The 25,984-nt window shown below is 40.8% G+C and overlaps 1 protein-coding gene across 1 annotated transcript; it reads left to right on the top strand.

Annotated features, from left to right (window-relative positions):
• The first annotated feature begins 22,117 nt into the window (after positions 1–22,117).
• Positions 22,118–23,412, top strand: LOC133367478 (vomeronasal type-2 receptor 26-like). The gene is made up of 2 exons (XM_061591581.1): positions 22,118–22,196; positions 22,502–23,412. Exons 1-2 carry the CDS (start codon positions 22,118–22,120, stop codon positions 23,410–23,412), a joined length of 990 nt encoding a protein of 329 aa, XP_061447565.1.
• Positions 23,413–25,984: the final 2,572 nt, after the last annotated feature.

Genomic DNA, 25,984 nt, shown 5'->3' with positions numbered 1-25,984 from the left:
TTTCCCCTTTATAAACAGTTTTGCCTAGGGGTATTTCTGCAAATTTGGTATTGTTTTGTTTAAGGGATGTTTCACCCTCTGTTATCAAAAGTGTTGCAAAGTTATTTTTTATCACAATGCAAATTAGGAAAAAATGCTGCCAGTCTTCTGACCAACAAACTACTTAATCTGTATTTATTTGGTTTGCAGTAATTACCAGTAGTTATGTTTTATATGTATTTTAATTTTCGTGGCTTTTTAAAGTGATTTTAATCTTCTGGTCTATGACCATAATAAATGATCCTCACAAGAACCCTGTAAAATAGACCACAGTACAATTTGAGCAAAACAGCATTCAGAACAAGTACCAGCACCTTAAAGACTAACAAATTATGTTATAAGATTTCTTGGACTACAGTTCATCAGATGCATCATTCTTGGTAATCCATGACATTTACTTGCGTTTAAAGTGCTACTGGAGTATTGTTTTGTTTCTGTTGTAAGTCATAGCTAGTTAGCTACACCTTTAATTAAAAATTTACCATAGTAATATTCACTAATAGGAAAAAAAAACCTTGTGGTTTAAGAATGTACCTATAGCCAACAGATATTTCTATCAAACTTTAAAAAGCAGGGAAATTGGGCAGCTATAGTAAATGCACCAGAAAGCAGGAGACCTGACCTTCTCTCTGAGGTATTGTACTGCCCATGTTACCAAATTCTTCCAAGCTACACAGGAAGTGAATTGGAATGTGAAAGACCAACCCAAATTGTGTTTGCATTTTTACAAATTTGTAGGGCAGTCCAATATTTCAGATATCTCAGAAAGCAGTAGTTGACTTCAATGTTAAAGTTCTTAAATTAATCAAAAATCATCTGGGCATTTTTTAACTTTTAAACTGCAGAAGATGAAGGTAAGAGTATGGGGCAAGGTCAGTAACAGGGTTACACGTACTCTGTGAACAGGACTGATTTTTAATGAATTTCAACAAAATGAAATTTAGCACTGGTTTTCCTGTTATAGAGGTACAGATCTGGAAGCTTAAATCTGTCATCTTTCTGCATTTCAAACAGATTGCTCAGGAAACAGGGCTTCTGTTTAAAAAGCAAAGGGACAGCTTATATAGGATTTGCTGGTCAGCATTTAGTGTTGTGCTCATGGCAATAAAGATTGGCCGCTAAAAAAAAAGGAGGAGAGATGGGGAGGGAGGGGAACAGGCAGGAAGCATATATATGCTGAAGGTAGACATTGGAGAGGAGTGGGTGGGGGTTGAAGGAGAAATGGGAAAGAGACATTGTCCATATTTCACTGCCTGAGCAGAAATCAGGAGAGAAAGGGAGTGGGGAAGTGTTGAACTGGAACCAGTCTGTCAAAATTGTTAAACCAATTTCTGTAGCCATTGAATGATTTGTACCCTATGACTGATTGGATGATGAATTGGAAATAGAGACCAGAGCTTGGAAAATTTACTTTTTTGAACTACAACTCTCATCAGCCCAATCCAGTGGCCACACTGGCTGGGGCTGATGGGAGTTGTAGTTCAAAAAAAGTAACTTTTCCAAGCTCTGATAGAGACACTGTCTTACACAAAAGACTAATTTAGTGAGCTTCAGAGGTGAACAGGGATCTTAATTTCCTATATCCAGTTCACTCTAGTGGAAGTCTTTAGCTTTGATGTTTACACAAACCCTAGTCATGCTGTCATAGGAGATCACACTTGTATCATCAGACTCAGCTTCTCTCATTTTTCTTTAATGGCAAATTAGAATCCAAGCTGTAACTCACCTGATTCCTTGATGTCAGCATATAAATCTATAATTCTCATTGCAGCATCGTCACTAAAAACTACCAACACATCCTTGCCTTTCTTTTTGCCCTTCATGAGATCAACGAGAACCCTGAATTGTTATCCAACACTACACTGGGATCTAAGATCTATAATAATTTGTTTAGTCCACTGCAAGCCTATTGGACCACTGTGGATCTTCTATTTACAGGACAAGGGAATCCCGTCAATTACAACTGTGTTAAGAAAAATAAAATGATGGCTGTCATTGGAGGGCTCACTTCCTCCAACTCCATCCAGATGGCCAACATCTTAAATACCTACAAGATACCACAGGTATGTGTTTCAAATTTTGATAGAAACAACTGCAACAGGAGATATTCACACCTCTGTAAGGAAGATTCTGCCCTGTCCACTTAGTTTTGTATTGGCTGCATTGCCATTTTGGTATCTTATGATGATTTCTAGGAAGAAAGCCTTATAACACAAAGAACACAAGCCCTGAATTCTGCAGGAGAGGTGTGTTAACAATGAGATTTCTAGTTTCTTCCATGTTCTGCTTACAATCTACTCAGAATTGAGTTACTAGAGTTATTCATGGCTTTACATTAGTAATAAAATATTAGTGGCATTACACATGTACAGCTAAATGCTATAATGCATGTATTCCCACTAGAGACCCAAACACCTCTTGAGAGTGAAGTGGAAACCTTTGCTGCAATTAAATCCTGTATGTTACTCTAATTCCACCCACACAACCCCAAGAAAACTCATGCAAAAGTTAAAATAAAGGTTGGTTTATTGAAAGAAGAAAAAGGAAAAATACAGTATTTCATTTACAATAAGAAAAAAAGAAAGCAACAGAGGTAGACCTTTCCTGAAGGTTAGAATAAGAACGATATGCTTGGGAAAAGCCAGTCTCTCTCTCTCTCTTCTCCTAAATATTGCCCCATGACCAAGTATATAATACTTCCCCAGGGCTGGCCCCAGACATGCCGGAGCCCTTGGGCACCAGCTTGCCCTGGGCCCTGGTGTGCATGTGCGCATGCACACATACATGCATACGTGCGCCCAGGGCCAGCCCCAGGCATGCTGGAGCCCTTGGGCAAAAGCCTGCCCCAGGCCCCAGCGTTCCCCTTCCATGACTCATGCACAGTGACAGCTTCGGGGCTCCGCCATTCCCTTCCTTAACTTACCTTGTTCTGTGGTTGTGCATGCAGCAGTGCCCTTAAGAAAGATGGCGGCTGAGGTTTCCCTAAGGAGCTGAAGCCTCTGTCGCCATCTTGGTTCATGGCAGGGATGCGAGTGCACAGCACAAATTGTGGAAGGGGAGCAGAGGGGCCCCTCAGGGGCTCTTGTAGCCTCAGGGGCCCTTGGGCCAGTGCCCCACCTGGCTGCCCCACCTGGCTGCCCCTTGGAACCGGCCCTGTTCTTGCCCTTTTCCTGCCTGGTGTCTCAAGCTGCATGCTGAGATGATCCTAGGGAGGAATGATGTCAGAAGTCAATTGAAGCCAATGTGTGCTGCTGCTTTTATCCAGGCAAACTCTCTAATTTAAATATGTTTTTGGGCTCATGCAATTGTATGTAAACTGGAAGGGGGGAGAGTGCTTATGTGACCAACCAGAGAACAAAGAACTTCTTTGAAATGTAAAGTTAGGGTCTGATTCTGCAAGATGAACTCTGCAGATAAGCCTACTGTCTCCTGTATGAGGTTTAGTGTATATTCCTGCTTTTGAGAAATCCACTTCTCTGTGAAGTTAGAGGGTATCATAATTCCTGCCAAATGGTACCATTATTTCGATAATTGGATTACTTCTTGGACAAACCTGTAGTTAGTATCCTTCCTTGGTATTTATTAGCTTGAAAAAATATGCAGTCCTGAGATCAGGAAACCAATTCTGGTCATCCCTGAAACTGGGTTAGTGAGAGAGTGATCCATTAATATGACCTATAGAATGAACTCCATTTTGTGTATATCCTTAGTACGAGTGTGATATTTGCTCAATAAAGTCTTGACCAGCCATATTGGAACCTCACATAGATTAGAGTAGTATTCACTAATAGGCAAAAAAGCCTTGCTGTTTAAGAATGTACTTAGAGCCAACAGATATTTCTATCAAACTTGAAAAAGCAGTGAAATTGGCCAACTAAAGTGAATGCACCAGAGGAGCAGGAGACCTGACTGCCTCTCCGAAATATTATGAAAAAAATGGAAATGGACTGCCTTCAAGTCGATCCCGACTTATGGTGACCCTATGAACAGGCTTTTCATGGTAAGTGGTATTCAGAGGGGGGTTACCATTGCCTCCCTCAGAGGCTGAGAGGCAGTGACTGGCTCAAGGTCACCCAGTGAGCTTCATGGTTATGTGGGGATTTGAACCCTGGTCTCCCAGGATGTAGTCCAACACCCTAACCACTACACCACACTGGCTCTCCTGAAATATTATACTGCCCTACAAATTTGTAAAAATGCAAACACAATTTGGGTTGGTCTTTCACAGTCCAATCCACTTCCTGTGTAGTTTGGAAGAATTTGGTAACATGTGCCTCTGAGCATCTGGTGAGTGGTAGCAACACCTGCAATCAGCCCTCCCTTGGTGCACAGCCATCTAATTTCCTTGCTTTTAAAAGTTTGATAGAAATATCTGTTTTCTATAGGTACGTTCTTAAACTGCAAGAGATTTTTTCTCCTATTAGTGCATTTCTCTGCTTTTTAATCCGGGAGGTAAGAAATGGGATCCTGTGCAAGTTTGCTGAGAATAGATTGATATTCTTCATGCTTATTGAGTTCAATGGGATCTACTTCCCTGCAATCATGCTTAGGATAGGTGAAACTGGCCTGGGGGAGGGACAGGGAGAGGGGAGGAGAGGAAAGGGGGAGAGAAGGGGAGGGAGAATATTGATAGAAGTAATGAGGAAGGTAGAGGGGAGAGAGGGGGAGGAGGAAGAGGAGGGGGCGGGAGGAGAGGAGATTGGGTGGGTGGGCACTGGGCAGAGGGGAAGCCCATTTTCTTTCCAAAAGGGAAACATTCTTTTTCAGGATTTCTCCCACCCTTTTATTCTACAGCAGGCATATGTAGTCTCTCACCCAAATTTAAACCAAAGATGTCCCTGGCCACATCCACACCAGACCTTTATTTCACTTTAGACAGTCCTGGCTTCCCCCAAAGAATCCTGGGAAGTGTCATTGTGAAGGGTGCAGACAGGAGAGGCCCTATTCCCCTCACAGAACTACAATCCCTAGAAAAGGGGCTGACTGGCAGGGGAATAGGAGTCTCCTAAGAGCTTTCAGCACCCTTCACAAACTACACTTCCCAGGATTCTTTGGGGCAAGCCATGACTGTTTAAAGTGAAATGTCTGGTGTGGGTGTGTCCCCCTGATTTGCCAAGTCAAGCAGCTGTGAGTCTGGCTTTTAGAACACTGACTTACTGAGCATGCCTGCACTATCATAGAGTGCAATGCTTAATTTCTTACATTAATTAAAAATCAGCCAGGCATTTTTTTTAACTTTTAAAGTGCAGAAGATGAAGGTCAGAGTATGGGTCAAGGTCAGTTATAGGATTACAGTTACTCTGTGAACATGGTTGATGTTTCATTAATTTCAAGAAATTATGAGAACCCTGACAGAAAAAAGTCCAACAGGGGTCTGTTTCCCTCCCTCTTGTTTTACACTTTGAACTCTCTCTCTGACTATGTTGTGTATCATTATGAAAATTTAGAGTTCAGGACTATAAGTTTTATAAGGTTTTGTTTTGAAATCAGCTTACGGGAAACTGCACAATGGCATGAGGGGTATTTTCAATTTAATATTGCAGAATGTGAAAAATCCACGCTGGCTATAGTATACAACTACTCTTGCAGCTGTATAATAAACTTGAAGTTAAAAGTATATGAGTTACAGTGGTCAAGCTATCATTGTCCTAGAAAAGGTGCAGCTGAGAATCTATAAAATCATCCCTGTGTAGGAAAGGGTACTCTTGGACATCAAGGCCCCCGGGGTCTCCATAAAGAAAGATGGTTCCAAGAGCACCACTAAAATGATTGCTTTTTCTACAGAGGAAGCAGAGTGCATTCTAGAATTGACAAAATCTTTAATGCTCAGACCTTGGAACCAATCTGTTATAGCAGCATTAAGCTTGAACTAATTGGACGTCGTCTACTACAGAATTGCATCCAGGCACTGGTTCAGCTTCCCCTGGCTCATAGTTAGTAAAGAAATAAAGCTAGTATTCACTAATAGGCAAAAACCTTGCGGTTTAAGAACATACCTATAGCCCACAGATATTTCTATCAAACTTTAAAAAGCAGGGAAATTGGGCAGCTATAGTGAATGCACTAGGGGAGCAGGAGACCTGACCTCCTCTTTCTCGTGGCTGTAAGATTGGATTGATAGCCAATGTAATGTTTAAAACAATAACAAAGCCTTATAATCTTAAAAATGATAACCAAGATATTGGGATGGAGTTACGTTCTCTTCATGGACCACAAAATGGTTTTCTTGGTTCTGAAATATAACATATTCCTTTTAGCTCAGCTATGGCTCCTTTGATTTAGTGTTGAGCGACAAAACCCACTTCCCTTCTTTCTATCGGATGATTCCTAATGAAAATCTGCAGTATGTTGGGATCGTTGGGCTACTCAAGCATTTTGGATGGAACTGGATTGGCCTCATTGTTTCAGAAGATAACAGTGGTGAAGCTTTCCTTCGAAACCTGAAACCAAGGCTTTTACAGAGTAATCTTTGCATTGCATGGATGCTGGTGATCCCGCTAGTGACAACATTTTTACTAAATGAAATACTGCAAGAAAAGTTGGGTCCCATTCAATCTTCTCTCTCATTGAGTGAAATCAATGTGATCTTGGTTTATGGAGACAGTCAGTCCCTAGAGGGTTTACGTTTGGTTTTATATTCCGAAGAATTTTTTTCCCTACAGCCTTTAGAAAGGGTGTGGATCACAACTGCTGAATGGGATTTCACTGCAGTAGTGGGTGGACGAGAAATCACCTCAAAATCCTTCAATGGCACCTTGTCATTCACCCTCCATTCACGTGCAGTGCCAGGCTTTCAAGATTTTGTTGAGATGATAAATCCTTTCCAGTCTACATTTTACTTCATCCGTGAGTTCTGGTGCACTGCATTCCTCTGTTCACTACCAAAATATAACATCGATGTGCCAAACAAGAGAAACTGCAGTGGAGAGGAGAATCTGGGAAGCCTTCCTGGGTCCATGTTTGAAATGGAAATGTCTGGACAGAGCTACAGTATATACAATGCTGTGCATTCCGTAGCACATGCTCTCCATGCCATGTATTCCCTGAAAGTCAAAGAGATAGCAGTGTGGGTTGGAGGTAAATTGAAGCTTCAGGAACTTCAGCCATGGCAGGTAAAGTTGCCCTCATTAGACACAGGCAGTTAAATAAGAATGATGGAGACCAGCTGGCCTGAGATTTTATTGACAGATGAAATATTGTAAGCTTCATGAAGCCGTGATAGAGATTTTTGAGGATCTGAATTTGATTGCCTTCACTTCTTGGCAGATGATAGGGCGGTCTTAATGTCAAAGGAGAGAGATGTTTGGGCTCACAACACATTCACAGCAATGCAGCCTTCTTCCACAATCCCTGATGAAAGTGGCTTAATCGTAATAACTCCTTGGTGAAACATAATTTTTCTGCACTTGTTAGGAAGCACTAAAGTTTTACAATTATGAATTTATATGTTTCATAACAAATCTATGGTATGGACAACAGGTACTGGGGTTTAACTCTCATGCAGAATGAGCCACTGGTAGTAATTACTGCTCCATTAAGTGCATATGCTTTTCATGAGGAAGGTCCCATGCAGAATAGCAGAATGTGGGTCAGAACCTCTGCCCAAAACCCAGAAGAGCCACTGACAGTGAGATTAAGCAGTCTTGGGCTTGATAGACCAATAGTCTGATTCAGCATGAAACAACTTCAAGTGTTTATGGGATTGAAATGAAAACACTCATGCATTGGGACATTGCTGCTAGTAGTCACCTTCTTACCTTGAATTAAAGAGGTTTTTATTTTCAGTTTTGTCCTTTCATTCATTATTATTGTCACAATACACATGATTCTATATCAAAGAAAAATACCAAACTATAATCACTGAACCCATGAGCAGAAATTATATTAAGAGGCTAACATGATATATCTGATCATTCCTACCTATGTTAATCCCAATTTATCAACACATAAAGAGCAACATTTCACTAATTGCGGTAGTATTTCTCAAGATAAAAGAAGCAAATCTATGTCTATGTACCATAATATTTCTTCATAAGTATTAGTACATTGTAAACTCTAAATCATATCTTTTACTATAATCAATAAATTTCTGCCATTTTACTAAAATTTCTTATTTCCGTCTTCCTTATTGGTATCTTAGAAAAAGGTCCCAAATGGTATCAATCCATTATTTTAGGTATTGTTTTTAATTTCTAGTAATTTGCATAAATAATTCTGGCCACAGCAACCATATAAGATACCAGTTCTTTATCTTCTGGCCTAATCTTCTGGAGGCCCGGAGAACAACAATTAGATCTAGGACCTTTTCAGTGGTGGCCCCCGAATTATGGAATGCCCTCCCAGATGAGATACGCCTGGTGCCTTCTTTGTTATCTTTTCGGCGCCAGGTAAAAACCTACCTCTTCGCCCAGGCATTTTAAACTTAAATTTAATTTTATTTTAAACTTAACTGTAACTGTATTTTTATTTTATTCGTATTTTAATTTTGTTTTTAAATATGTTTTATATTGTATGTTTTAATCCACACTTGTTCGTTTTTAAATGTGGTTTTATTTTGCTGTACACCGCCCTGAGAGCTTGTTGCTATACGGCGGTTTAAAAGCGTAAATAAATAAATAAACTGATTATTTGACATAGTAAAGTAGAAAGGGTACCATGTGAAATGGTAGCTCATATCCTAAAATCTTTGTGACTTTATTTTTTGGATTATCTTCCAATATTTATCTGACACCTTAAATTTCCACCACATGTGGAAAAAAAATCACTTTGACATTTCCAACGCAAAACCACATAATTTTTATTCATCTTATTTATCTTTGTTGGTGTAAAATACTATCTGCTCAAAACTTTGAAGCAATTTTCTCTTATACCTATAGTTAAGGAGAACTGGTGAACTGATTTCTACAGATTTTTCCAGATGTCCAAAGGAATATCTTCCCCACTATTTTGTGCCCATTTCACCATAGATTCCTTGATTTGTTATGATCCTGTACCATATTTTAGTAGAAAGTGATAAAGTTTTGCTAATCTGTGCTTATTTGAAATTTGAACATAAAAAAATAAATAAAAATTGAAGAGTTTTAAATATTTGGCATGCTTGGAAAGCGTAAAATTGTGTTGATCCATTTTTTTGTGTTTGGTAATGATACATTGGCAAATAGGTACTGAAAGTCACAGCTTTGGAAATTTCAGGGATATGAAATGAGTTGCTGTCTCAGTGTTGAATTAATAAAACCTTTCTCCTTCATTGTAGCTTCACTTGATTCTAAGAAACATCCATTTCAACAATAGCGCAGGTGAAGAAATATTTTTTGATGATAACAGGGACCTAACAGGTGGATACAATCTCATCAACTTGGTCACATTCCCCAATGAATCCTTCCAGAGAATACGAGTTGGAAGGATGGACCCCCAGGCTCCTCCAGGGAAGAGGTTCATGATTAATGAAGATGCCATTGTGTGGAATCCCAAGTTTAATCAAGTAACAATTAATCAAATAATGTTGGTGATGAGTATCTACTTTTATGAGACTGGTACTGGGGGTACAGATTAACCAGGCCCCTTACCCAGCAGGGGACCCAGACTGTCAGCTTTTATTTTTAAAAAAGTATGTCTCTAGCCCTCCTAGAAAGAAACTTTTATGAAGCAGTATGTGAGCTCCCAACCCCCAGAATTCTATTAGATAAGCCAGCCTAGCTTCTCCCACCTTTCAATGTTTTTAGCCAATGAGTGAAGTCAGAGGTGTGATTGATGAGTGAGTTGTTGAGACATCAGGAATCCCTGGGGTCTTAAAGAGCTGCAGTTTCCCTGTCTCCTGGACTCTTCTATTTGGGTTGTGGTGTCTTTCTCCTTGTAATCTGAAGTTATTTTCTGAAGATTCTACTACACAGTAAGTGTGGGTGGATGCTTAAAGAATCCCATGTTATACACATGTACTCAGAAAAAAAATATTTGTGTTTAATGGGGCTTACTCCCAAGTATGTGGCTACAGAATTGTAGCAGAAACTGAAGAAGGGGCAGAGAAACAGTCATGGTGAAAAAGTGCTTCAGCACACCAACCTGGGAGTAAGCTCACTTGAATAGATTGGGATTTATGCACCTAAACTCAAAATAATCATGTCAGATTACTTATAGCCTGGAGGTGTATTATTATTATTTTTTTTTGGGGGGGGGGAGGAGAACAAAACATGTCCCGTTACAAAGATGCATCACTTTGGTTATGATACAAGCATGAAATCCCCCTTTTGCAGTCATTCAACAGTAGGGTTGCCAGGTTCATGACCTGAGATTGATCCTGTATCTTTAGGAGAAGAGAAAGTCAGCCAAGTGAGTGCAGGTGTTCTTGCAACACTGTAATGAGAAAAACCACAAGGTGGAATTCTCCCTTCCCCCTACACAACTTTTAAAGATACAGAATACCTCCTGGAGGCCGGGCCTGGCAACCAAGAGGTCTTCTGTATCTTTAAAAGTTGTGCAGGGGGAAGGAAGAATTCCACCTTGTGGTTTTTCCCATGACAGTGTTGCAAGAACACCTGCACTTGGCTGACTTTCTCTTCTCTTAAAGATACAGGATCAGTCTCAGGCCATGAACCTGGCAACCCTATTCATCAGCCATCCTAGATTTGGCTTCCAGGTGCCTGTTGCGTTCTTATGATCATTGGATGCAAAAAGTATTTGATAGTGATAGCAATGTGGAAAAGCTAGCTCCTTTCTATCTCATATGCCCTTCCTTATGGATACTATCAGATGCTGCCCAGGTTCTCTTGTGTTGAGAACTGTCACCCAGGACAGAGCATGTTCATCCAGCAAGGGAAGCCCATGTGTTGCTATGACTGTCTTCAGTGCCCACGAGGGAGGATTTCATCCCACGTGGGTAAGAAAGAAAGCCACCTTTGCCTGAGTATTTTTTTTCTACAGATGAAAATATGAATATTGTTGCTAACACATAGTGGGTGCTGACATAGCAATCATTGTTGACTTTGAAAAAGGAATATATATTGTATTATAAGGGATGGACATATCTGTCAATTTCAGTTCCTCATTTTTCCAGGCTTAAGTTCACTTCACATCACTTGCTTTTTTTTAAAGTCCTCACAAAAATCTATCAGCATTTCAGCATGTATTTCTCTTCATTTATATATTTGTGTAAGCAATTTTACTGAATATAATGTTTTTGTCTCTTATTTACATTAATTTTGTAAACCGCTTTGCATTTCCCCCCAATCAGATAGTATATAATTGTTGTTAAACAAATAAAATAAATACATGTCTTTTATGCATGCTTTCTGCTATGTGTCTTTGTAAACATTTTGGATCAATAATGGAACTGAAAATTTTGGAGAAGTGACAATTCTGAAGAATAGCTGTCTTTCAGTTTGTGTGTTGTATCAGGAGGTGTGAATTAGGTATACCGGTAACAAACTGCAAGCCAAACTGAATCTCCCCCATCCCTATGTATAATTGCAGTAACATATTTTGGTTGCAACAAGAATAGTTGGTAGATAAATATAGAGAATATTTGAGCATTCAGAAAATGATGAGAATTGGCTTCTTCCTTCAGATGCAGAAGAATGTGAGAAGTGCCCTGAAGATCAGTATCTAAACAACGGCCAGAACCAATGTATTCCCAAAGGAATAAGCTTTCTATCCTATGAAGAACTCTTGGGAGCAGTTCTGGTTTCCTTGGCTCTTTTCCTTTCTGCGATCACAATGATCATAATAAGGACATTCAGTCTGCACCGGGACACTCCCATTGTGAAAGCCAATAATTGGAGCATCACATGCACCTTGCTCTCTTCTTTGCTATTTTGTTTTCTCTGCCCCTTCTTATTCATTGGACAGCCTGTGAAGGTAACCTGCCTTCTGAGGCAAACTGTGTTTGGCATCATTTTCTCTATTGCTGTTGCTTGTGTGTTAGCAAAAACCATCACTGTGGTGCTGGCCTTCATGGCCACAAAGCCTGGAAACAGAATGAAGAAATGGGTTGGGAAGAGGTTGGCAATATCAGTCATCATTCTCTGTTCTCTTATTCAGATGGGCATCTGTGCTGTGTGGCTGGCAACTTCTCCCCCTTTCCTAGAGTTTGACATGTACTTCCAGATCAGTGAGATTATAGTGCAGTGCAATGAAGGCTCAGATAAGATGTTCTATATTACCTTGGGTTACATGTGGTTTCTGGCCATTATCAGTTTCTTAGTGGCTTTCTTTGCCAGGAAGTTGCCTGATTCTTTTAATGAAGCCAAGCTGATTACCTTCAGCATGTTGGTCTTTTGCAGTGTTTGGGTGTCTTTTGTGCCGACCTATCTGAGCACGAAGGGGAAATACATAGTGGCTGTGGAGATCTTCTCCATCTTGGCCTCTAGTTGCATCTTTCTCCCCAGTCTACATTATCATCCTCAGGCCTGAGCTAAACACCAGAGAGCAGTTAGTAAGAAAAAGAATGGTCCCTGTTGAAAGAGGAAGACATATGATCATCAGAAATTTTCAGAGAGATAGACAGAAAGAGGAGGAGGAACAACAGCAGAAGCAGCAGTTTAGATGTTAAACTATTTAATTTATATAAGGAAATATCTTCCACTGCAAAACCAAATTCAGATCTATTTATGAAAGATAGAAGATATTTAAATTTGGGGCACTATACCAGCATACCATTCTGCTGTTTTCATGGATGGATCATGGGGGAACAGAAGCGTACATTTGCAGAAAGGCTGGGGGGGATAGCTATATGTCCAATGATGTTCTACTAAAATAGTCAGATCCTTCTATCCCTAGCTAGTAATACTTCCCCAAACTTTTCTGTTATGGGACAAGAAAGTAATGGCTCTAATTTTATCATAAGTCTCCTGATCATCCTCCATTCTTAACCATGAGCAATCGTTTGGCCCCTGTTTTACCATGAGAAAATTTCTAATATGGGCTGCTTCATAGTACCATTTGAGATGGGACAGGCCAAGACGTCCTTGTAAATTATTATAACTGATTGTCAGTTACCCTGATGTACAAAGGAGAGCAACAGTTTTGTAACTGAACATTTAAGAACCTGAACAAAAAGTATTCTTGTTCATATCCAAATCTGTTATTTAAAAAATCACTGTGGTTCAAAACACACCTGGTTATTGGCCAGCTACTATAATACATATAAGAACTGATAAAAAAATATGAAAAAGGGTTGTGAAACAGTATCAAATGGCGGCAGTGAAATTATCTCACAGTAATAGGCTTGGGATGCAAACCTATAGCTGTAATTTTAAGAAAGGATGCAGAGTCTTACGGGGGTGAAGCTTGCCTGTAACCCTGGTGGATATAGCAAGGGCTGAGAAAATAAAGCAGCATTGCTATATAAAAGTATATTTGGGGAAAATAATTAAAGTACTTATTATCTACTACAGACAACGTGGTGGTGGTTGACAGAAGGCATCACAGAGACTATCAAGGCAATATCATCCACAAATATATTTAGGGTATGGATAGAGAGCCAGTGTGGTGTAGTGGTTACAGTGTTGGACTACAACCTGGGAGACCAGGTTTTGAATCCCCACACAGCCACGAAGCTCACTGGGTGCCCTTGGGCCAGTCACTGCCTCTCAGCCTCAGAGGAAGGCAATGGTAAACCACCTCTGAATACCGCTTACCATGAAAACCCAATTCATAGGGTCATCATAAGTTGGGATCGACTTGAAGGCAGTCCATTTCCATTTTGGCCATTGATGAAGACTTTAGCCCTGTTGTCTTTGTACAAATATTGAAGCACCTCTTTCACATCATGCTTAATCTGAAACTAATCCCACAACACATTAAAGACTATGGCATTGGATATTTTGAATGGAACCACAAAAACCAAGGAGTCAAGGGCACTCCAAAGTCAAGCGATTTTATTCTCAAAATGTTCAGCAGATCCTCGAATTCTTCAGGAGTGCCTCACCCACAAATGGGAGTCAGCAACCTCCTGAACACCCAGCATAGCTCTGCAAGCTGGCTACTACAAAATGCAAGGCAAACAACAAAATGAGCCTTCTTTGCTACCTGGACTGCCACATAGTAGGCACAATTATGTGCACTAACCAGTGTTCAGTCAAATTCAGAGCACTTATGCTTTAGTCTTCATCTGGCTTGCTTCATAGCCTGTAGCTCCCCAGAATATCAAGGGGCTACTTGGGCTTTGCAGTGCTGGAGAGGATGCTCATGAGCAATTGGGCCAACTGGCTCTCTCATCTTACCATTCCATAGGGAGACCAGGGCTTCAACAGGGTTGTCAGTTTTCTGTGCTAGAAAATGTCCCAGAACATTCAAGGATCTGTCAAGTTTAATATGTTTTAGTATGTTTTAAAATATGTTTTATTTTTAATACGTTTTAAAGTCTTTTGTTTTTAAGATGTTTTAGAGTGTTTTTAGTGTTTTAGTTTGCCAGCCTAGGCTCCTTCTGGGAGGAAGGGTTAGATATAAATTTAATAAATAATAAGTTCCGTCAGGTTCCAGAAGTAGCCCACTGCCCTTGCAGGGGTTAATAGCTGCCACCAATCAAAACTTTACCAGATAATGCTCTGACCATGTCAAGGGAGTACACTAAACCCCCTTACTTTTGATTTGTCCCTCACGTTACTTGGAGAAAAGAGAACATCAAGGGTTGGCTCTGCTCAATATACTAGAGTGATGACCAAATGGTTGTCATGGAGGACATGAAGTCCCAAGCTGGCTCATTAACTGCTTCTGTGTGGATACTGAAGTTATCCAGGGCTATTGTTTCTGGGTCCTCCAACACCACATTAGAGATCACCTCAGCCAGCGTGATCAGGAAGACTGCTGGGCTGCAGGGTGGTCAATACACCAGAAGCATCTCCAATCTGTCTCTTTGTCCCAACGGCAGGTGTAAACCCTCTAAGCTCATCCAAAGTTCAAGGGGTTTTCTGGTAAAAGAGACAGTACTTCTATGGACAATTGCAACACCATCACCTCTTGACCCTCCATTCTGGCTTGATGCTGTACTGAAAACCTGGAGAGGCACAGCTAAATTGGGTCAGTTTGTAATAAGCCTATGCTAATTCATGATTTAATAATAGATGAAAGGACTGACTTGACATGTATTACTAAGACTTGGGTGGCAGAGCTGGGTAGACGTCAGGCAGATCAGGCTGGAACTTCATCATCTAGTCCTGATGCACAGCCTGATAGCTCAGCTTTGACATTACATGAAAAATGTTATTGGATATTATATGAGCATGAAATTCCTCCAGAAGTTCCTGCTGCTGCTGCTGCTGCTACTACTACTACATTTGTATTTGTTAGCCCACCCTTCACTGTAAAGTCCCTTGGTAATGATAGTAAATACTGTCATTGTCCAGACAAAGTTTCAATCTGAACAGAAAAGAGAGCCAATGTCCGGCCTTGCTGTGTAGCGCCATGCCAGTACCTAACACATTTGAATCTATCTATCTGATGTATGTTTATATACAGATTGGCTCTATGCTAAGCCTTATCTGCTCAGAAAATTAGGCCAACTATCAAGAGGTTGCTTCATCTGAAGGTAGAGTGGTGTTCAGTGCTACTACTGCTCAGAGGACTCATTGCAGTTAATATATACGACTAACTTGAGTTCATTCATTTCAGTGGGTCTACTCTGAGTGTGCCTTAGTTAAACACTACCTGAAGTTTATATATAGTTTTACTGTTTCAAGGTAGAGACAGTCATGTTCTCTAGGGGTCTCACCAAGATGTAGTTTCTTTGGTTGTGTTGAGACTTGAGGCCTTTAGCAAAGCACATGATCTGCTTTGTAATTATCAAAATTACAGTAATGGCCCTGTTGCTTCTGGAAGCCCCAATGTGCAAAATCAACTCCAAAGCTAATATTCTATGTTCATTCTTTACTGAGCATAGTAATTTTCTACGTATATAAAAATGTAGTTTTCTATATTGTTTTACTGCCTCAAGGCTATGGCCACTAGGGGTAACATTAAGACATAGTTTCTTTGGTTGTATTGAGACTTGAGGACTTCAGCAAAACAGACTTTCTGCCTTGTAATTATCAAAATTACTGAGATCAGTGCTGCTTTCGGAAGTCCCATAGGAAATGCAAGGGCTTCATGTGTAAATCAATAGCAAAACCCAAGATCATCCCCAAACTAATACACCCAGTCTTTAAAGACCCATTTCCAAATATATTGCTTCATTCAAAACTGGATGGTTAATGTGAAACAGGCACAGTTCTTTTCAGTCCCATGCTTTGATACTGGGACCCTGAGACCAAAAGGCCCAGATTGGAATCTATGTCTTAGTGGAGGTCATACTTAATCCTAATGTATTAAAGTTTTCAGTAACGTCTATTGCTTCTGGTGGTGGCAGATGCAGGTGAATGGTGCGTGATGATCATGCAAACATCTGGCTGGGGCTTGGTTCAAGATCTGTTAACAAACAGCCTGATTCCTCTGCTGTTGCTACTGTTGTATTATTGTTCTAATGCAAGTTTGAGTCCTTCCATATTTAATGAGTGGTCAGCATCTCAGACCAGTTCATATAGCGCTCCTGATAAGATGATCCTTGGTGAATTTGTATCCCTTACCACTGCGAACATGATTTCACCAGGCTTTAAGCAAAATCCACGTTCCTACCCAATATCTATGTTGTAAGTAATTCTTTAAAAAAATCTGCAATAATCTTGATGTCCATTTTGGCCTTCATAAAACAACTTACTATTTTCAAGTGTCAGGTTGAGGTACTTTCAAGCATCAGGTTTACTTTAAAAATATTTTCTGTATATAATGAGAGTTGCAACCCATACTAGTCATCCCAATTTCTCTCCTGATAGAGGCTCTGTGCTTTTAACAGGCGGATATTCTGCATGGTGTCAGTTTTCCCTGTAATAGAAATAAAGATTTGGAAGCCTGCATTTCTTGAATTTTTTTCCTTTGAAGGATGTAGTTTAAGACACAGAGCTTCTGTTTAGAAAGAAACATAACAACCTTGACAGGAATTTCTGGTCAACATTAAATGTTATTCTTGTGGCATTGAAGACAGAATACAAAAATCCAGAGGGCAGGGACTGGAAAGTCAAGGGAGGCTGAGAGGTGAGAAGAATACACTGGCAGAAGATAGACATAGAATTAGTGTGGATGAGGGTAGGAGAGAAATGTAAGATAGACCTTGTCTCATATTTCACTGCCTGTGTAGAAATTTGGAAAGGGACGGATTGGGGAAGTGCTGCTTTGGAACCTATCTATCAAAATAGGTAAATCAATGCACAATATGTAGCCATTTGGCGATTTGTACCAAATGCATTCTATGGATATGGATAAGTAAAATAAATTGTCTTACACAAAATACTAATTTAGGGAGCTTCAGAGGTGAAGAGGGATTTTAATCTTCCACATCCTACTTTGGTAGTTGTTGTTGGCTCTGTTGTTTCATCCCAGCCATGGTACAGGAGACTGCTCTTTTATCATCCATTTAAGCAAGACCAAGATGATTCGATAGAATGGGTGGTGACATTTCATTTTTCTTTAATGGGCAAATCATAATGCAAACTGTAACATATCTAACTCTCTGATGGCAGCATAAAAATCTACTGTATATGATAATCTCATTGCAGCATCATCACTAAAAACTACCAGCACATCCTTGCCTTTCTTTTTGCCCTTCATGAGATTAACAAGAACACTGAATTGTTACCCAACGCTACACTGGGATCTAAGATCTATGATAATTTTTTCAATTCACTGCAAGCCTGTTGGATGACTCTGGATCTTCTCTTTTTAGGGCAAGGGAATCCCCTCAATTATAATTGTGTCAATGAAAATAAAATAATGGCTGCTGTTGGAGGACTCACGTCCCCAAACTCCATCCAGATGGCCAACATCTTAAATACATACAAAATACCACAGGTATGTATTTAGAATTAGATAGATAGAACCATAAGGGGAGTTCTTTAATCCTTTGTAAAGAAAAGGTTTCTGCCCAGCCCATTGAGTTCTTTATTGGATGCATGGTCATTCTGATATCTCTTGAGATTCCCGGAAACAAAATTACACAACACAAAGAATTCAAATTCACACAACATAAAGAATCCAAGCTGTGGATGCTGCAGGAGAGATCAATGAGATTTCTAGTTTCTTCCTTTTCCTGTTTGGTTGGTTGTACTGCCTTCAAGTCTATTCTGACTTATGGCGACCCTATGAATAGGGCTTTCATGGTAAGTGGTATTCAGAAGGGGGTTACTATTGCCTTCCTCTGAGGCTGAGAAGCAGTGACTGGCCCAAAGTCACCAAGTAAGCTTCGTGGCTGTGTGGGGATTCGAACCCTGGTCTCCCAGGTCATAGTCCAACTCCTTAACTACTACACCACACTCCTGTTTAGAATACTGTATATACCCAGTCTCAGGATTGCTAGTGCCAACAGAGTTTAATAGGTGGTATAGAATTGGACTGTAAGCCACCACAATGCTTGTTATTCTATTCAGTGAACTCAACACTATAATCAAGGCAGATATTGGGATGGAGTCTTTTTCTAAGGCCTGAAAATATCATATTTTTCCCATTAGCTCAGCTACGGCTCCTTTGATCCAGTGCTGAGTGACAAAACCCGCTTCCCTTCTTTCTACCGAATGCTCCCAAATGAAGATCCCCAGTATGTTGGCATCATTGGGCTACTCAAGCATTTTGGATGGAACTGGATTGGGCTCCTTGTTTCAGATGATGACAGTGGAGAAACCTTCCTTCAAATCCTGAGACCAAGGTTTCTGCAAAGCAATATTTGTATTGCTTGGACACTGGTGATTCCACTAGTGACAACAGTTTTATCACGCGAAGCCATTAAAAAAAAATTGGGGCCAATTATTTCTACCCTCTCGTTGAGTGAAATCAACATTATACTTGTCTATGGGGATAGTCAGTCTCTGGAAGGTTTAAAAACAGTTCTATATTTCAAAGAATTTCTTCAAATGCACCCACTGGAAAGGGTTTGGATAACCACAGCTCAATGGGATTTCACTGCTGTAGTGGCTGGTGACAACTTCCCCACAAAATCCTTCAATGGCACTTTGTCCTTCACTCTCCATACAAATGTTGTGCCAGGATTTCAGAATTTTATTGAGAGAATAAATCCTTCCCAGTCTACATTTTATTTTCTTCATGACTTCTGGTGCACTGCATTCAACTGTTCACTCCCTCTGTATAACGGGTATAACCCGGGTACAAAAAACTGCACTGGGGAGGAGAAGCTGGGGAGTCTCCGTGGGTCTCTGTTTGAAATGGGGATGTCTGGCCAGAGCTACAGTATCTACAATGCGGTCTATGCTGTAGCACATGCTCTTAATGCCATGTATTCCCTGAGAGCCAAAGAGAAAGCAATGAGATACGGAGACAGACGGAACCTTCGGGACATTCAGCCATGGAAGGTAACTGCAGCTACCGTAGTGAAACCACAGCCCTTCATAAAATACCAGAACGATTAAGACCAAAGCTACCAAAATAAAAAGAATATATGATAAATATGCCACCATTAGATATAGTGATATGAGGGAGATGTTGGGGCTCAAGCTTCATTTCCCATCACTGAACCCTATCTCCCTAATGAGAGTGGATTCACTGTAATGGCATCTTGGTGATGGGAAAACTCTCTGCTTAAGTTCGGAAGCACTAATATTTTTCTGCTGTTGGCCCTGTACTATGGAATGTCCTCTTTGCCATCTGTAAAAGAGCAATCATCAGTTGCTTAAAACATCTTGTAAAGGCTTATCTTTTTGCCCAGGCTTTTCCTGACAAGTACTTCTGGTCCCTGTTTTATGTACTGGGATTCCCTGAATTCCTGTTTTATTTTATTTTTATCTGCTTTAATACTACTGATTTATTGGTTTAATATTAGGCACTGCCAGACTACTGGTTTTTCACCCCCCCCCAAAAAAAATAGTCTTGAATATAACACATGCCTGAACATGATGCTTGTCTGGATGGGGGACAGAGAGAGGTGTGTGAGTGTGTGTAGAAACTTAGAAACTAACCTACTGTACAAAGGTGACATTTAAATTTGTGGATCCATGCGCTTTTTATTCTGGGCCCACCCATCATTTCTATGTGGCCCCCAGAACATAGTCTAGAAGGGAATGTAGCCTTCAGGCTGAAAAAGATTTCCCAGCCAAGACATAACAAACCAGAAAACATTATAAAATAATAAAGAATAATTAGAAACGAAAGGATCTTATATTCTTTTGTTATTAATACACATGTCTTTTCTATTGCTTGATGGGTTTCACAGCTGGCATGGAAAACAGAAATTAGGGTTTCTTCTTGGAGAGTTCACCACTGGCAGGAACTAATAGTCATAGGCTGTATACTTGGTATGCTGAATGTCTGAGTCCCTGTTCCTCTTGTTAAAGGTAAGATCTCAGCCAGCATGACTGGGCAACAAACTCTGTTCAACACCCTGGAGAGTTGTTTTCTGTCAGAGCAGACAGTACTGGGCTAGATAGACCAATACTGATTCAATATAAGGAATCTTCATTTTTTTTTCTGGTGTGGAAATGGAAACACACATCCTTAGGGCTCTTGATGTTACTAGCCTTCTTCCCCCTCACCTTGTATTAGGCATTTTCAGATATGTGGCATGTATGAAAAGAAAGGAAACAAAATCCTGTACATTTATGTTTGTGATAATGATACAGCTGGAAATGGGTACCGAAATTATAAATGTCTCACCTTTGCAGATTCCAGAATGGTGATGTTAGCCAGCTTCTCACTGTTAGAATAATTTTTTTAACATTTTTTTCTCAACCATTTTAGCTTCACTTGATCCTGAAAAGCATCATTTTTAACAACAGTGCCGGTGAAGAAATATTCTTTGCTGAGAATGGGGAAATGGCAGGTGGATATGATGTCATCAACATGGTCACGTTCCCCAATGAATCTTTCCAGCGAGTTCGAGTTGGAAAGATTGACCCCCAGGCTCCTCCAGGAAAAAGGTTCACCGCGAATGGAAGTGCCATTATGTGGAATCACAAGTTCAACCAGGTAGGATGATCATCATCGTGTATGAGCACACTGGACATGGTGGATATATATCTTTAAGGGTCTCCATGCAGTTCCCTGACTCTCCTGCTTTTATTTTCTTTTGTTTGGTTATTGTTATCCCCTTCTGAAAATTGATATATCTGTTACTGTTGCTTCTCTTCCTCCTGGTTGGGAGTCACCAAACCTTTTGAGCCTATGGCCCAACTGGAATGTTGAGGAAATGATGTGGGCACCAGTCATAAAAAGTGGCTCTGGCATAACACAGAATGGCTGGCATGGGATGTCATATCTAAAAGAGCAGATAATAAGACAGGCCCATCAATGGGGAAAAGGCACCTATATCAGCTACCACCACCCTTTTTCATAGGGAAAACCTTTCTCCTCCTCTCATCTCTTCAGAATGAGATGAAGAGTGAGTGTCCAGTTGTGGTGTCAATGAAATGTGGGCATGGTGAATGTTCAATGTAGGAGAGGACAAGCCAGTGCAAACTGGGATTGTGCAGGAAGTGGAACCAGTCTCTTGTGCAGTGTGCATTTTTGAGAGAGCACTTATTGAGGCTTTTTGTGGGAACTATAGGAGATATTGGTGAGCAAGCTGAGACCCATGGATGCCAGATTGGTTATCCCCACTCTAGGTGGTACTTGGAACTGGGTCCAATCCCTACTACCACCTTGAACATAAGAACATAAGAAGAGCCTGGATCAGGCCAGTGGCCTATCTCATTCAGCATCCTCTTCTCACAGTGCCCAACTAGATGCCCATAGAAGGTGAAATGAATGGCATTTTTTTTGCTATCATCTGATCTAAGCAGGTGGACAAGTGGTGATAACCAGTGGATGAAAGATGCATGGATATCTGAGGACTGTTATCAATGGTGGGCCCTTCTAAGGTCATGGCATATGCCCCGAGATGCTGACAAGCTGCCATTCTTGATATATGGTTATGTTCTGATACAAAAGGGATGGTGCTGAGAATAGTAGCAATGTGGAACAATTAGCTGATTCCATGGCCAATGCCCTGTCTTGTGGTTACTATTAGATGGTGCCCAGTTCCACCTGTGTTGAGAGCTGCCATCCTGGAGAGAGCATGTTTGTCCAGCAGGGGATGCAAGTGTGTTGCTATGATTGCGTTCTGTGTCCTAAAGGAAGCATTTCATCCCAGAATGGTAAGTGAAGAAATCTAGAATTGCTTTGAAAAAGGATGTTTTAAATTTGTGTTATCTGTATTTCACATTTCTCAGTGTGCAAATTTATATATATGTTTACCAAGATTACCATATGGATAGCAATCCTATTTTTGGGAAGTGGAGGAGAAAGGAAGTACTTACATATCAATAATGATGTTCAAGAAAGGGGATACTGTATATTATATATGCTAAATGACATGTTTTGTTATGAACATGGTAATTAATCACCGTCTGATAACTACAGGAAACGTTTGTTAACTTCTAACCTTGCTCATAACTTCCAGATGCAGCTCAATGTGAGACGTGCCCAGAGGATCAATATCCAAGCAAGGAACAGGACCATTGTGTTACCAAAGAAATAATCTACCTGTCTTACAAGGAGCCCTTGGGAGCAGTGCTGGCTTCCTTGGCTCTCTGCCTTTCCTTGATCACAGTTGTGGCAATAGCAACCTTCATTCGATACTGTAATTCACCCATTGTCAAAGCCAACAACTGGAACATTACATGCATCTTGCTCTCCTCGCTTCTGCTCTGTTTTCTTTGCCCTTTCTTATTCATTGGCAGACCTGGACCATTGACCTGCCTTTTGAGGCAAGCAGTGTTTGGCTTCATCTTCTCCATTGCTGTTGCTTGCATTTTAGCAAAAACCATGACTGTGGTTCTGGCCTTCATGGCAACGAAACCTGGAAACAGGATGAGGAAATGGGTTGGGAAGAGGTTGGCAGTATCAGTCATCATTTTCTGTTCTCTTATTCAAACTATCATCTGTGCTGTGTGGCTGGCAACCTCTCCTCCCTTCCCAGAGTTTGACATGCACTCCCAGATGGGACAGGCCATAGTTCAATGCAATGAAGGGTCAGACATCATGTTCTATATTGTCCTTGGCTACATGGGGCTTCTTGCCACCATCAGCTTCACAGTAGCCTTCTTTGCTAGAAGGTTGCCTGATACTTTTAATGAAGCCAAGCTCATCACCTTCAGCATGTTGGTTTTCTGTAGTGTTTGGTTATCCTTTGTCCCAACTTACCTGAGCACAAAAGGGAAATACATGGTGGCTGTGGAGATCTTCTCCATTTTGGCCTCTAGTGCCGGCTTATTGTGTTTTATCTTCCTCCCCAAATGCTACATACTTATACTGAAGCCTGAACTGAACAGCAGAGAGCAATTAGTAAGAAAAAGGTCTGGACACAGTTGAGGGGAGAAGTGCCCTCATACTAAAGAATGGCAGACTAAGATCCTGCTACAGAGATGCTCTATCCTTGGCTTTTAGATCACTGCATTGCATCTTCTTTTCAAGTGCTGTAATATTATAGTCAAAGCTACAGAGAACAGGTAGCAAGGGAAGGGAATTTTCTTGTCTGATATTTGATTCTTCCCCCTGACCCCTGAGGCATTTCCAATTGCTGTGAAAGTACTGCCTTTATTTCTTTCCCATGTTAGAGGTGAGGGGAAATATTGAATAGACAATGTGTGGCATCTTGTGATCCACAGTTTAGCTACAGTTTATCATTGAAAAGAATTTAGAAGGTATGTCTAGACAGCTGATATATTAACTTGGCATTATGTAAACCCCATGGATAGATATCAGGGTGTTGCCTTGTATTTAACTGTATGAAATAAAAAGTAGATACACAACTGTCAATACTGTATTCATCCCAATATTTCAGTCTTTTCTTTGGGTTACCTGCATGCTTAACTTCTCCACCCCATCCACTTAAGTTATCTCATATTTCAGCAATGTCCCCCTTTAATCTTTTAAAAGGGTTCAACTTCTGCATTCAAAGTCATAGTGTTCTCCAGTCCACAGTGGTTCTAATTCACTATCACGAGCAATTGCCCAATTGTAGAGTACATATTTTGTAAATATAAGGTTCAGTGTCGTGATATTTCAAATGGAAGGATCTTAGGTAGCTTCTCCCTGTGAACCTCCAACAGAATAAATGGTACTGAGCTGGATGGACCATTGTATTCTCTATATCATTATTGCATATTAATGTCGTGTTATTATGTGAAGAACGTGTTGCAGAATACACCTGCAGCAGAACACCAGTCTGGAAGGACCCACAGCATGGGATGTGTCGGAAGGCAGAGCTGGGGTCCCAATCCCGGGGAGCTGGATCCCGGAGAGTTGGGAGAAGAGTATTCGGATGGATGGCAGAGGGAAGGGGGAGGAACTTCCCCCCTTTGGAGCGAAGATGAAACAGAGGAACTGCCAGTGATAAGGTCGCTTAGCGACGGGGAGCCTGAGCCCTCCCTGGACATTCTCACGCCTCCCCCTCTTTCAGGCTCAGAGCAAGAGGGGGAAGAGGGAGGGCTGCTCACAGCCGAAAAGCGGGGAGGCAGTTTACCATCAGCCCCTCCCCTATCCCCCATCCTGGAATCGGAAACTTCAGAAGAGGAGGGGGTGATGCTTCCCCCCTCACCGCGCACACGCAGACAGCTGAAAAGACAGGAGAGAAGGAGGGGAAGGCGGGCAGTACCTGAGGGGCAGTTAAGGAGGAGCGAAAGATTGCGCGCCCATTTGGCCCCTTCTTAAAGAACAGGTGGGAAGAAGTCCCTTGCTCTGTCAACTTTCTCCCAATGCCGCAGGACCTGTATCCCTGTATTGCTTCATGAGAAAACGCAGTCTTTGTTTGGATATTACCCTAATAAAACACGAATTAACTACAGCCGTTGGTCTGGTTCCTGAGTCACATCCTGGGCCTGACAGGATGCCATTGCTAAGGAAACTAAAAAATATGTGGTCACTTCCTCAAGAAGAGCATATGATTGGAAGAGACATGAGACAGCCACTTGCTGAAGACAAGCAGGATCTAGCTCTGCTCAGGGCCTGGAAGGGAGACCTGAGAACTACAGATATTGGCCTCTCTGGTTGGTGTTCTACATGCACGGATGCATGTGCACACACTGAGACAGGAACAGAATGAAGTGCCTGGAATCTGCAGATATGGATGTCATTACCCTCCCTTTGCATGGAGAGAAAGGAGATAATCCTTCTCAGAGAGACGCCCGGAAGACGACTACAAGAAAGAGGGCCTTCTCGGTGGTGGCCCCCGAACTATGGAACACCCTTCCTGACGAGGTTCGCCTGGCGCCTACATTACTATCTTTCCGGCGCCAGGTGAAAACCTTCCTCTTTGCCCAGGCATTTTAATATTTTAATATTTAATATTTTAGTTTTATGCATTCAATGTTTTTAACAGACAGTTATATGATATATCTTTTGTAATCTGATGACCACTTGGTTTTAAATTGTATGTGCAGTGTTTTTATTTTCATGTACACCGCCCAGAGAGCTTTGCTATGGGCGGTATAAAAGTTGAACTAATAAATAAATAAATAAATAAATATAGAAACATTGCTGCATATCTAAACTGACTTTTGTGGGAGTAAGTGCTTTCTAAGGCAATGGGATTACTTTTGAGTAGATAATATCAAGAAAGGACTATACCATTTAAAGAAAGCACTATACCATTTAAAGGATTTTTATATAGGAGACAGGCCAAAAAGTGGTGACCAAATTAAAGGACAGTTAGCAGACATCAAAACAACTGGTTTCAAATTGCACAAATACTTCACCTGATAACAATACCAGGAGTGGCTAGCCACGCAACTAAACCAGTGATGAATCTGGAAACCTTAATTTCAGCTGCAAGTCATAACAGCAAAGGTCTATTATCAGCACTATATAGAATTCTAATAGATATGACTCATATGATGGTCTAAACTAATCTGGGAACAGGATTTTCAATCTCAAATTGATTCAG

The sequence above is a fragment of the Rhineura floridana genome, chromosome 11 (assembly GCF_030035675.1).
Source record: "Rhineura floridana isolate rRhiFlo1 chromosome 11, rRhiFlo1.hap2, whole genome shotgun sequence".
NCBI classification, from domain to species: domain Eukaryota; kingdom Metazoa; phylum Chordata; class Lepidosauria; order Squamata; family Rhineuridae; genus Rhineura; species Rhineura floridana.
Note: the sequence above shows the minus strand (reverse complement) of the source record. Positions and strands in the feature narration are given on the sequence as shown.

What these genes read in the sequence shown, in the direction of transcription:
- LOC133367478 (XM_061591581.1), top strand. Translation starts at nt 22,118, where the DNA reads ATGTTTGTCCAGCAGGGGATGCAAGTGTGTTGCTATGATTGCGTTCTG. An exon ending in AAGCATTTCATCCCAGAATG is followed by an intron (nt 22,197 to 22,501) that starts GTAAGTGAAGAA and finishes CATAACTTCCAG; the next exon opens with ATGCAGCTCAATGTGAGACG.